Source organism: Panthera onca, chromosome D4 (assembly GCF_046562875.1).
Source record: "Panthera onca isolate mPanOnc1 chromosome D4, mPanOnc1 haplotype 2, whole genome shotgun sequence".
In the NCBI taxonomy this organism is placed as follows: Eukaryota; Metazoa; Chordata; class Mammalia; order Carnivora; family Felidae; genus Panthera; species Panthera onca.
Window position 1 is genome coordinate 8223838 of NC_138351.1, and position 13590 is coordinate 8237427.

The 13590-nt window shown below is 45.9% G+C and overlaps 1 protein-coding gene across 5 annotated transcripts in view; it reads left to right on the forward strand.

Annotated features, from left to right (window-relative positions):
* GLIS3 (GLIS family zinc finger 3) overlaps positions 1 to 13590 on the forward strand; it is a 451944-nt gene that overhangs the window by 139083 nt on the left and 299271 nt on the right. For all 5 annotated transcript variants that reach the window (XM_060610168.3, XM_078436065.2, XM_060610173.3 and 2 more), the window contains 2 exons: positions 5110 to 5317; positions 12372 to 13497. In XM_060610168.3, the coding sequence (XP_060466151.2) occupies positions 5110 to 5317; positions 12372 to 13497 (1334 nt within the window). The remainder of the gene's footprint in view (positions 1 to 5109; positions 5318 to 12371; positions 13498 to 13590) is intronic.

Sequence of the window (13590 nt, forward strand, 5' to 3'; positions counted from 1 at the left end):
TGAGTGGTCAGCACAGAGCCTGACGCGGGGCTCGAACTCACGGACCGTGAGATCATGACCTGAGCCGAAGTCGGACACTTAACCGACTGAGCCACCCAGGCGCCCCACTTCTGAAATGTTTTAAAGTGAAAGGATGGGAAGGAAATCCTGGTCCTTAGAGATGGAAAGGCATATATTAATAGATACTTATCCTTTCACTGTCCCCATTTTAGGGAATAGGACATCAAGGCACAGAGACATTAGAGCCCTTGCCCAGTGTCACACAGCCAGTGCGTTGGGGAGACAGGACTCAAATCCCGATGTGTATTATTTTTCTGTTTCCATAACAACCTGCGTTTGTGTTAGGTTGAACCATATAGAAATTGTTTTTATTTGGTCATATTTGACCTGTGAAGAAAGCCATTTCATATGACCCAGCCTAGAAGCAGGGATCGCCACTTTTGTAATGGATAGTTGGTTTGGTATTCATCTCTGTAGCCAGAATAAGGGCTTCATGGAGGCCAAGACCCTGTCCATCTGTCTCCAGGGGGTCCCTGGCTTAGACATTCAGTAAGGTTCAGTTAAAGGAATAATAACAACCACAAACTTTGGGTACCTCTCCCTAAGACCCTCCCACATATATGCCGTTTCTGTCCCCCCTCCATATCTCTGTCATTTCTAGAGGAACCAGTGGGTAAACATCAATCATTCTGAGGGGCGTAGCCTCAGCAGGGAGAATTGTGACACCATCCACTGTTGGACTTCAAGAGAACCCTTTTAACTAACGAAGACGTTAATTAAAAACATGCCCCTGCGAAGATTACTTCTCAGTTCTGAGACTCAAAAATGCAGTACTTTTGCACTCCTCACCAGCACGCAGTGATTTTGGCTAGAATGTACGTAGTCCTCGGAATGCCATCTCCTCGGATCCTTCCTTGAGCAGTAAACACGTTTTTAAAAAACATCATGCAGTCTCTAAAAATAAGCGGTATCTCAAAACGAAAACCAGCACACAAGTAGTTGGCACATCTGGGAGACAGAAAAGTTGTGTGGTTTGTTTTCAGGGAGTGACAAGCCAAGGAACATTCAAACTTGGCCAAATGCAAACTTCTCTTCTATCTGCGATGACACCTGGTTCTTAAAAAGTTGGCTCTGGCCTCAAAGCAGAGAGAATATTGGAAGTGGGTAGAGAATTAAATAGCATCATTTACTATCTTGTTTTGCGCAAGGAATTAAAAGAAAGTGTTTTCTTCTTCAAGAAAGAGAACGGAACAAAAAAGCAGTGTGAGGCATGAATAATAATAGCAGCAGAGACTACACTGACACCTGACGTCCCCCGACTACCTACTACGTGCCAGAAAACGTGCGGGGTCCTTTATGTGTGTGATCAGTGCTAGATGCACAGCGATCCTGTGAGGTAGTGTTATTGCTCTTCCCATTTTACAGATGAGAGGACGTAGGGACAAGGCCTACAAACGCTGCAGTAATTGCCCGAGTCACATGGCCACCGGGGGTGGAGGCGGGCCACCCCAAGTCAGGCTGCCTCCAGAGCGCAGCGTGCTTCTGAGCGGTCTGGGGGTGCTCCTTCTGTCTGGCACCATGAAAACAACATTAGAGTTGGATGGTTGCATTGAGCACCGTGGACCTTGGTCAAAGTATCGTCTGCCTCCCCTCGTGAGAGGGACAGTACCATTTTCCAGAACGTTCTCACGGCTGCGCCACAATCGTGGCCTGTTTCCCATACATTTACTGTTCACCCTCGTGCTTTCAGACGCTGCCATTCCTCTGTGGTTAGATGAGATTCAAGGTGGCCAGGGAGTTTGGGAGGAGGAAGTGGTGTGGTAACAATGAGGCGACACTGGGGAAGGGAGGGTTAATGTCTCTGTGTTACAGAGCAAGGAGATGGTCTGACTGTGCGAAGCCAGGGCGGAGGGTAACAGAGGCAGTTGTCGCCCGGGAAGACGGGTTTCTAATTATTCCCATCGGCTTCGTCTTTGGCTCAGACCTAGTCGGCAGTACTGTGGAGAAGCATCAAGGGGGACTTAGTTGGAGTTTGCTTTTGAAAACCAGGAGGGATTCAGTAGAAATAATGTGTGACTCTTTAATATTCATGTGCAACTGTCTTCTATTTTTCATTCATCAAAATTTTTGTTCATTGAGGTATAACTGCCGTGTGACGCCATATTGGTTTCAGGTGTGCCACACGGGGACTCCGTATTTACACGCACCGTGAAATGATCCCCCCAGGAAGCCCAGTTACCACCCACACGTACTTACACACATCCTTCCTTCCTTCCTTCCTTCCTTCCTTCCTTCCTTCCTTCTTTCCTTCCTTCCTTCCTTCCTTCCTTCCTTCCTTCCTTTCTCTTCCTTCCTTCCTTTGTTTTTCTTTTTCTTTCTTTCTTTCTTTCTTTCTTTCTTTCTTTCTTTTTCTTCCTTCCTTCCTTCTTTCCTTCCTTCTTTCGTTTCTCTTTCTTCCTTCCTTCTTTTCCCTTCCTTCCTTCCTTCCTCTTTCTTTCTTTCTTTCTTTCTTTCTTTCTTTCTTCTCTTTCTTTCTTGTGATGAGGGCTTTTAAGATTGACTCCCTTAACAGCTTTCAAATACGCGAAACAGTATCATTACCCATAGTCACCACGCTGTACAGGACATGCCCATGACTTACTTATTTTGTCAGTGGAACTGTAGGTCCCTTCACCACCCCTCCCCTGGAACCACTAACCTGTTCTCTGTGTCCACATTCATTCATTCCTTCTTAACTTCAGTGACACACTTCGGTGGGTACTGTCGTCCAGGCCCTCTCGCTAGGTGCCGCGGAAGCAGAACTGCCTCAGCCAAGGTCTTTAGAGAGCCATAAGGTATAAAAGAGGAGGAGGTGACAGGCACGTAAACATTACAGTTCCCGAAAGGCGCTGAGGCAGATGTGTTGTGAGAGGTGGTGGGGGGAGGAAAAGCACTGGTCGCATCTGCCCAGCTGGCAGTGGGGGAGGGGAGGGGGGAGGAGGTGACCTCTGAGTTGAGGCAGTGAAAATGGAAAGGTGCTCCTGATCGTGTTCGTATTTATTGATTGTAAGGTATGCGTGCTTCCACACCAGAGTGTCTCTGAAACCTCGACGCTAGTTTCTCCGGCAGCGTGTTCTTACCTCATGTAAAAGAATACTGTGCCTTACAATATATGGCCTCTTAGCTTTGATGAAGAAAGTATCAGTATGCTTTGCCTTCAGGTAGGATTTCTCTGGTTGTGCTGTTCCAGCTGGTAATATGTCTTTGTTTTAAAGGTAGGTATTAGCACCTTTTTATGGAGAAGGAATCAGATGATGGGTGACATGGAATTTGACTGAATACCTGACACCTGATGTTGCTTTTAGTAGGAGTGGCTACGGTGATGGAACCTGGGGAGGCATTTCAAGTGTCTTACCCACTGGGCTAGGCCACGAACCATCACATTGCCACTTTCCAAGGTGAAAACTGAGAGTTTGAAAAGCAAATGGCATGTAGCTTGTTGGAAATTGCAAAAATACTAAGTTTACGATCATTGCACGAGAACACATCCACCGCTTTTGGCGTCAAGATGGGGACCTGAGGGCACAGTGTTGTATGAGTTTATGAGAGAAGAGAGACTATCTGTGATAGGTCTTTCAAGGCACGAGAAGATACATCAGGTATAAGCAGCAGTGGGTGAGTAGAGAGAAAAAAAATTAGAGAAATTTCTGTTGGAGCTAATGGTCTTGGCAAGTATCCAAGGAGGAAACTAAGCATCCAGTATCTAAACTTAAGCTTACAGGTGCCATGAAAATACACCAGAGTGGAATCCATTTCTGCTCTGTCATGAAATCCCTGTGTGGCCTTGGGCAAGTGAATTACCACTGAGATTTCCCAGAGGGCTGGACTAAAAAGCAGGCTCCTGCCAGCTAAAAACACTGTGACTCTCTCAGCATTTTTGAGATGTGGTTTCATTGATGAGAGTATGGTTATTGCTCTGAGTTCTTGTTTATCCTTTAGTTTTGTGGGCTCTTAGAAGAGAATGTTCAAAAGATGACAAAGTCATTTTTTGGTTGTTGATTTAATTTCTGGAAAACAAAATAGTAAATTATGTCCCTTAGGGCTAAGCAAAGTTACTATGATGATTTTCTACTTACTTTGATCCCAGATAGATTAATGAGGAGTATGGGGAACTTGGTGAAAAAAATTTTAGAGCCTAATTTGTTAAAATCTGACATCATATTTATTTTTGTCTGAAATGGGAACAGAGTGTACAGTCACTGAGACTTGACCAGGTAGTTTGCAAAGAATGTTTGAAAAAGTACATCCATGTGAAAAGAATGTCTAGAATGATCCAACCACGATTATTTTTTTTTTTATAAGTGACTCATGGCGGTGTTCGACTTTCTCTTGATGCTTTTCACTTTTCCATCATGACACAGATTTTTGTGGGTTTCTTTTTTTTCCCTTTCTCCTTGGGGTACGTACCAAATTTTACTGCGTTTGGAGATTGTTACTAATGAAATGAGAAGTCTATGTTGGACTTGGTTACCATCCTGTTTTTAGAATGAGTGTTTCGTTTGCTACTCTTTCATCCTGATCTTTTTTTAATTGGGTATATGTCCGATGACAATGTATTGGGATGAAGAGGAGAAATCAGAACTGGAAAGACATGGCCAGACTATCTCCCTTAAAAGAGGTGTCATAGAAGGCCGGAATTGGAAGGAAGTAAACCAGTTAAATGTGTTTTGTTCAGGAGTGTCAACTTTTCCTTGCTGGGTGATCCAAAACATGGGCTATTCTAGAAGAAACTTCTAGATGCAAGTAATCCCGTCTACTTAAAACCTTAACCCTTTAGGGAAGGACATGATAGAATATGGTTCTGCTTAACTGGGTACTTCTATGTAGAAGGAGCGAAATGTAAGCACATTTTGTGTCAATGGTGATTTTTATTGTAGGGTTTTTATTGCAGCGATGGCTTTTTAATTGGAACTACAGAATGCTTTTGGTATCACTAATCCTAAAAATGAACAAAAAGATGATCCGAGGACTGGCTTGAAAGAGGAGCCCCGACGTAAGTGTGCACGTGTGTGTATTGACTGATTTCTGATGTAAGGGACATGAAAGCTAACCTGATTCATTTGTTTTTAGGGGCTCTTGGCTTTGGGCCTCAGTGCAAGTCCATTGGAAAAGGCAGCTGCAACAATCTAGTGGTCACCAGCAGTCCCATGATGGTTCAGCGACTGGGACCCAGTTCACCTCCAGCAAGCCAGGTCTCTACAGCATGCAACCAGATCAGTCCTAGCTTACAGAGGGCAATGAATGCTGCCAACCTGAATATACCTCCTTCAGATACCAGGTCTCAAGTTACTTTTTTTTTCCCCCCTTCTTATGGTATAATCACACCCCACAAGTGTTTTCCCTTCCCTTCCTGAACACATGCGCGCACACACACACACACACACACGCACACTCACTCACTCACTCACTCAAGCAACTCTTTGGATTTGAGCTTTGTAGGGGAATGCATATAAAAACTAAGAATGTGTCATAATATCATCTTAATTGGGAAGAATGGTTTAATACCTGCTGTCTCATAGCGCGAGTGAAATTAGTGCCCAGTTTGAGATTTGGGGGCCTTAGTGACTAAGGCCTTGTGTGTAAATCCCCAGGCAACTCCTGGGGAGGCTGGGTCCTGTCATGGCTGGAGAAGCGAGACGTGCCGTGCACCTCTCTCTGAGCTGCTCATTTCTCGGTGTATGTGCGGCAGTGTCCCCAGGCTGCTTTCTCCTCTGTTTTGTCTGTCCATGCATCCGCATGTCCACCCAGATATCGATGAAGTACCTACCGTCTGCATAATGCCACAGCTGAAGTTTAGGGAGACGGTAGAAGTAAAGATAGAAGTTACCATTTCCAGGCTTTACCACGTGTTCGGGAAGACACGCTTTCAGGTACGAATTACACAGCATTTCACCACAGTGCCTCCTCTGGTGCCAGAATATGTGGCTCCAGTAAGGGCTGTGTGTCAGTCTCTGTGGGAGAGAATCGAATACGAAGGGGCAGTCACCCCTGCGGACAAATCTTTGTTATCTCTCAAGGTCGATATGATAGGGAACCTAAAATCAAAATACCGTGCAATGCCTAAAGTCCATTTCTGTGTTTGAAATGATTGGGTTCATCTTCCTTAAGTAGCCTTCCTTGAGACACACAATCTGGAGTTTTGCCTCTTCATCCTGGCCCTGCTGTAACTGTGATTTTGGAAAGGAATTGGACTCTCAGACCTCTGTTCCTCTTCCCGGGGGACGGAATCTGGTGACGTGTCTCACAGTCGTGGGGGCCCGTTCCTCCTTGCTCTCCTTCCCCCCCCCCCCTTCCCCTCTGTCTCTTTTCCCTCTCACCTGTCTGCACCGTCCTCCCAGCCACTGCTTGAGACTCAGAAATCGGAGTTCCCGGATCCTTTATTTCATGCCAGTTTTTCCATGAGATGGAAACTTGTTTTTCACCTGAGAATTTTTGTGATGGGAAACTGCTGCTGTCATTTTCCCATCGATGATTATGCCTGGAGGGACTCCTCACAGTTGCTGAGTATTGCATGTAAAATTAACTGTGCTCTGGGATAGGTGTCATTGGGAAACCTTCAGCTTCCCGTCTGTAGCAAGTCCAGCACATGCCTTGAAGGCAGAGAGTCATAATTAATGGAGAAAGTGACGGCAGGCAGGGCACAGGCGGCTTCAGCCACGCACCTGATGCAGTCCCTTTCATGGGTCAGCCAGAGAAGGGTCATTATCTCAGTGTTTTCTGGCATATCTGATTCCTTAGCATAATTTCGTATCCTTAAAGGACAGCATCTTAAAGGTGCATTGACATATGTTTTTGGACTCTGTATTCTGTGAGTCCTTCTATGGAAATAATTCTTTGGCAGGGTGAGCAAAGGAACAGGAGTTGGGAGGTGGGGTGGCTTGGTGAAGTATGGAAATTACTTTTAGCAATTTGGGAAGGTTGCATTTATTTGTGATCCTTAAGTTGCTTTGTGTGTTCCATCAGAGGAGAGAAAGGGTAGGAGGCAGCCGATCAACTTGAAGGCATTTTGCTGTCTAGAGATAAAGAGAAGACGGAGACAGAATCATCTGTGTGTTTTATCCACTGGAGACATGCCCGGGGGAAGTGGGTGAGGGGGAATGAACTGTTCAGACAGAGTGATGGCTGTCCTATAGAAAGCTGTAAAATTTATTGTTTTCTCCTGATTATCTATGTAGTTGTTATTCGTGATGGAAAATATGGAAAAGCACAAGTAAATGATAGTTCTCCGGGACCCTACCACCCACAGGCGACCGTGGGGGGGATTATGAGACACACCCTTCCAGTTATGTGCAAACACATCATCAGAGGCCTAGGTTTTTCTTTCCACCAAATTGATCTATAATTATCTACATAGTGTTATAATTACCTTTTTTTTTTTTTAGTTAATAGAAACACTTTGTTTTGTAATAAAAACCTTCAGCATCATATAATGGTTTCTTCCCGCCCAAGATTCCATTTTATTTTTTTTTTTAAAACTAGCATTTTTATCAGTCTCTTATTACTGAGCACTTTTAGTTGGTTCCCTTTGTTTAAATATTATAAGTAATACTTTATTGGCTCGATTTTGTAAGTCTTCTGTTGCATATCTCTGGTTATTAGAATAATTTTTTTTTAAATTTGTAATGTTTATTTTATTTTTGAGAGAGAAAGACAGTGTGTGAGTGGAGGAGGGGCAGAGAGAGAGAGAGAGAGAGACACGCACACAGAATCCGAAACAGCGGCCTGATTCTGTGAACCAGGAGATCATGACCTGAGCCGAAATTGGATGCTTAACCGACTGAGCCACCCGGGGGCCCTGGTTATTAGAATAAATTCTTAGAAGCAAAGTGTCTGAGTTAAAGGAGATGTACAGCTTTGAGGCTTTTGCTATGTATTCCCAAATTGCACTGCAGGAAAGGTCTACCCATTGATAAACTCACCAGTAGTCTGAGAGTTCCTGATTTCTTATTAAATACTAAGTTTTATTGTTTTGGTACCTTTTGCCAGTTTGGTGTGCAAATTGTTACTTGATCTTAATCCGAATTCTCTTAATGATTGATACTATTGACTAATCCCCCATAGATTTACTGTGTGTATTTCTTCTTTGGACCTTATTTGAGTACTTTTCTTCCGGAGTGCTCATTTTGGAAAATGCACTGTTCTGTAGCTTTGCTGGGTTCTGTTTAATCCAGGATGCGCAACGTGCCCTGATGCTGCGTATTTGCCTCTGTCAGTTTCCCAACCATTTCTGACTAGCCCCAGTTACTGACAAATGCAAACTATACCTTACCTTCTCGAAGACCCAGCAGCCATTCTTGGTTTAGACGTTGCCAAAACTCTGTAATACAGAGTTTTTTTGTATTGTGTGTATTTCGTCTAAAATGGCAAGTGCTGATAGGATAGCCTCCACAGTGGCTCCACGTGCCAGTGTAGTAAAAGTTGGGCCACAGGAGAGATTAGACACTACTTGCATGGGTTTTGTATGTGTTTAGCTTTCCTAGTGCATTCACTTATATTGCGATTCTGCATTTTATGATTGAATATTCATAAACCATCTGCAAGTATTATCTCTGTTTTATAGATGGTAGAACCAAGACCCATAAAGTCTAAATGCTTTGCCTCGTGTCACTTAGCTTGTTGTCGGTTACAGAGTGCGACCATCAGTCTAATAATGTCTTTCTAGATCTGTGATCTAGGTCATACTAGAGCTAGTAAACCGGAGATACTTGGAGGTGATTACTGGTGGTGGAGTTTCTTACGGTTTCCTTTTGGGTTGGAATATCTCCACAAAGCTCAGAGGAGGCCAAGGGGATTGAGGATGGACTCTGGGCTCTCGGTAAGTTCTAGTATTTTATAAAGTCATACTGCCTTCAGATGGAGTGCTAATTCTTCTGGGGCGTTTGCCCATGCTCATAGATGAGAACTTAAAGATAGACTAGGGCTCGTGTTTCCCGTGTCGTATATAACATATATTCTCTTGAGGATCAGTTTGAGGAAGTCAATGTGATCTGTAAGTTAGTATTTCTTTTGAACTTGGTGTTGAACCAAGCCATCCAGCTTGGCTATCACACCCCTTATGGTGCCATGAGGGTTACTAAGCTCTTGCCTCACCAGCCACCCTAACCTGTTTCACTGATGGAGTTTCTCATAATGGTTTTATTTGGTTTGAGCTCTGTCTCTTTCCTGTCCTATAGAGCTCCAAATTAACCAGTCACCAGCAATAATACCCATAGGAGCAGGTGAACATATGGAAATGGAGACTGTCTTGTATGGTGATAGATCCACAGCCCTTTGTCAGTTTCTTCCCCGTGGGCCTGGTGTGCCCAGCATCAGGGGCTATAGGAGAGAGTCCTTGGGACTCTTCTCACGGTCATTTAGCGCCTTGTTGCAGAAGGAGAACAGAAAATGTGGGTTCTAATCCTAGCTTGTAGGACCTTAAGCTTGTTATACCAGGTCTGTGAACCAGGCAGAGCATTCTGGACCACATTTGGGGTATGATGTGGACAAAACGGAGATATATGTGATCCGGATAGGTGACTGCCTGTCCAAGGCGACTTCATTTGTATTTCCATAAGGAGTTTCTGTGTGTGTTTGTTGGGTATCAGTGGGGGGAATTGCACAGAACCTCAGTTTTATTCTCTGTAATATAGAAGTTATTTTAAAAATCCAGTTTACTCACCTCACAGGCTGTATCACATGTGATTATGTGCAGGGAAGATGCCTTGTAAGCTATAAATGATGGTGACATATCATCATACTGATTATTCACCTTCTTAATCAACAGTTTTTGAAAACTTATGATATATCTCATAGTCTGGTGGGTACCAGGGAGACGAAAATGATCCCTCATGTGCAAGGGTTTTGGATTTCACTGAGAAGGGTAACACCCACAGATGCCTATGGCAGAGGCTACATTTAAGGCACAGTACAGACAGTTATACAACTTCTTTTGGAAAGAGGTCTCTTCTGAGAGCTGGTGTATTTGGGAGAAGTTTCATGGATTAGAACTTTGAATGATGGAAAGAGCTGGGTAATTGCACATGGGGGAGATTGGTGGCTAGGCAAAGCTCATTTGTTGGAAGTTTTGTTCGTATTAGGTGTTTGATCTAGAAGAGTGAGTTCTCTGCTCATATTATTGCCATAGAAAACAGAATATAGCATTTGCTTTCTGGAAAGTATATGGTAACTGTCTTAGGAAACTGAGATGTCCGCAGAGCCAAGGGACGTGCCTGCGTGGGGTTATGATCAGATTTGAATCATGCCATAATTAGGTGTAATTTGGCAAAAATAAGAAATATCTCTCGACAGTGGAATAAATGAACATGTCTCACTGTAGGCTGCCCTCAAACTGAATAATGTAATCTCACATGCAAAGTATATGCGGGTGGGTAAAAGACCTTCTGCCCGATATTCACTGCTTAAAAACCTGAAATGCTCCAGTATGACAGTGACCAGGCAAATGGACCATTTGAGAATGTTCTGTAAACCTTCTCGACCTCAGGGTGTAAAGCAAAGTCAGTTGTCTTTGCCTCATATATGACACGACTACTGATTTGGCTTGGGTCAGAAAGCAATTCCGGAATCTCTCTGGGGAAGGGACCAAAAGGCCCTTGACATCCCATCACCAGGAGCCCTGAGCTGATTTCTGCAAGGAGTCCTTGCACGCTGCAGGTGTGCGGGGGGAAATAATTGAAAATGTCCGCGGGGAATTAAAAAAAAAACAAACACGGATGGTTCAGAAACCACTTTGGGGCTTGCAAAAGGACTTCAGCCCGAATATAAAAATGGGGATGGTGAAAAAAAAAAATCTGTGTCAAGGGCAACTGGACGTAAATTCCTGCTGTGTTTGTCATTGGTAAACATTACTTCACTCGATGGAAACATCACATCGATAACGGTGTTATCTATCACCTTATCCTGTGCATTTGAGAGTCAAGATGTTTTCTTACTGATATCTCATACTTGTAGGAAACAGTGTTCCTGGCTCCCATTTAGTGAGAAGGAGCTGGAGGAACAGATGGGATGGGAATGCTTCTCTCCTTTCCCTCAGTTCTTTGCAACAGGTTGCTGTACCACAGCTGTAGTATAGTAAATGGGTTCGTTCTGGGAAGAGAGATGCTCTGTTGAGTATTTCGTTTTGGTTAATTTTTGGCGGCGGGGGGGGGGGGGGGGGGCAGAAAAAAATCTCCGTAGAAAGCCAGTGCAGGTACATAAGAATGAGCCAGGTTTTTCTGATAGATACCCTGTCTGCATCAGGAAATCAAGTGAGTGATACAGCTAACCTCTTCGTGACGAATTTACGTCCAAGGGTTGGACATTTCCTTTCAACGCTTTTTAAGGCAGTGGTGTCCCAGTAAAGCGAAACGAATTTTCAAGTGGCCAGACTACGTTACAAGCCATTTTGAGATGCAGGTAAAGACTGTGACCCATGGGGCATGTTTCGTAAAGGGTAAGAAGAACAGGAGACAGATTGTTGCCAAAGTGGACTCTCCTAAATGCAGAAAATCTGCTCTTGGTCCCAGGGCTGCTCTAATTAAGTACAGGGACTCGCGGAAAACCCCAGACTAGCAAGCGTCGTTAAGCCCTGCATGGCCCAAGTGCATAATTCCAAATAGGGCTTGATTTTTCAGGCTGTCATTCCCTTATGTATCATAGCTGTCTTTTGTATATTTTCATTTCCTGCGTTGATTTGATGTTGTCACTGAGCGCTGAGGGAGTGAGTTGCTATCTCTTCAAGAAATCTTTAGAATTCCTGATCATCAGTGAAATGTTGTGAAATTAGTATTGGGTCCCCTGGATGACCATTTGACTTTGAGGATTCACTTCTTTTCCCCCCAAATGAAGCATGGGTTTCTGTTTTACTTAGCCAAATAGAATAAGCTCAAAGGGTGGAACTCTGTTTAGACTCGTATCCCCTGCAATGTCTATCTGTAGTGTGCTGTGTATAGTAAGCGCTTAATAAATACTTGCTTATTTGGTTTGCCATGAAATGGCATCAGTAATTATTCCCAGGTCTCTAAATTTTTCCCCTGACATTAAAAAAGATATTTAAAAACAAAGCAAGGGCTATTTATTATCATTAAAGTATTAAGATTATTTATAACAATAGATCTTTTGTTTTGTGATTCCAGTGAGCATTAGCCGCTATTGTTCTTCTTGGTAAAATGTTATTTACCTGGAACTAAAAGCCTTGGGTTTTATCTTAGCCAAAGAATGTGTGTTTAGCCGAGAATGTAATTAGGGGAAATACTTAAGGGATTGTCAATGCAGTGTTCTTTTAGCTCTTAAGCAATCCATATCCTGCTAAAATGTTTGTCTTCCCCCCCCCCCCCCCTTTCTGGCTGCTGTTCCAGGTCCCTTACTTCTCGTGAGTCTTTGGCGTCCACGACTTTGAGTCTGACGGAAAGTCAGTCGGCCTTGAGCGTGAAACAAGAGTGGTCTCATGGCTACAGGGCTGTCCCGTCGCTGCCCTCCAGCCACGGCTCCCAGAATGGCATCGATCTAGGGGACCTCCTTAGCCTTCCTCCGGGGACAGCCATGTCCAGCAATAATGTCTCTAACTCACTGCCGTCCTACCTTTTCGGCGTGGACAACAGCCACTCTCCTTACCCGAGCCCCCGGCACTCGTCGGCCAGGTCCCACTCGGCCCGCTCCAAGAAGAGAGCGCTGTCCTTGTCCCCGCTGTCCGATGGCATTGGGATAGACTTCAATACCATCATCCGCACCTCGCCCACGTCGCTGGTGGCCTACATCAACGGGTCGAGGGCTTCCCCGGCCAACGTGTCCCCGCAGCCCGAGGTCTACGGGCACTTCCTCGGCGTGCGCGGAAGCTGCATCCCCTCGCCGTGCTCGGGGCCCAGCGGCCAGAAGGGGGTGCGGGGGGCGGGCGGGGGCGGGGGCCCTGCGCCCCCGGCCTACGGCGAGGACGGCGCGCTGGAGTACGAGCGCATGCAGCAGCTGGAGCACGGGGGCCCGCAGCCCGGCCTGGTCGCCAACACGGTGGTGCAGCACGGCCTGCCCGACCCCGACGGCCAGCCGGCCGGCCTGCTCAAGACCGAGCGCCTGGACGACTTCCCGGGGGGCGCCCTGGACCTGCCCCCCGCGGTCCCGCTGCCCCCGCTGCCGACGGCCCCCCAGGGCCCCCCGCCCCCCTACCACGCCCACCCACACCTGCACCACCCGGAGCTGGGCCCCCGCGCCCCGCCGCTGGCCCTGCCCCGGGCCGCGCTGGACGAGGACGGCGACGTGGAAGACGCGGGGGGCAAACACTGCTGTCGCTGGATCGACTGCAGCGCCCTGTACGAGCAGCAGGAGGAACTTGTGCGCCACATCGAGAAGGTTCACATCGACCAGCGCAAAGGGGAAGACTTCACTTGCTTCTGGGCCGGCTGTCCTCGCAGGTACAAGCCGTTCAACGCCCGGTACAAACTGCTGATCCACATGCGAGTCCACTCCGGGGAGAAGCCCAACAAGTGCACGGTGAGTCTCCTCAGGGTCGCGGGGGGTCGCTGCAGGTGCACGGGGGTCTTTCCGAACTTGGCCGCCAGTCGGAGCTCCTCCTCGGGTTTACGG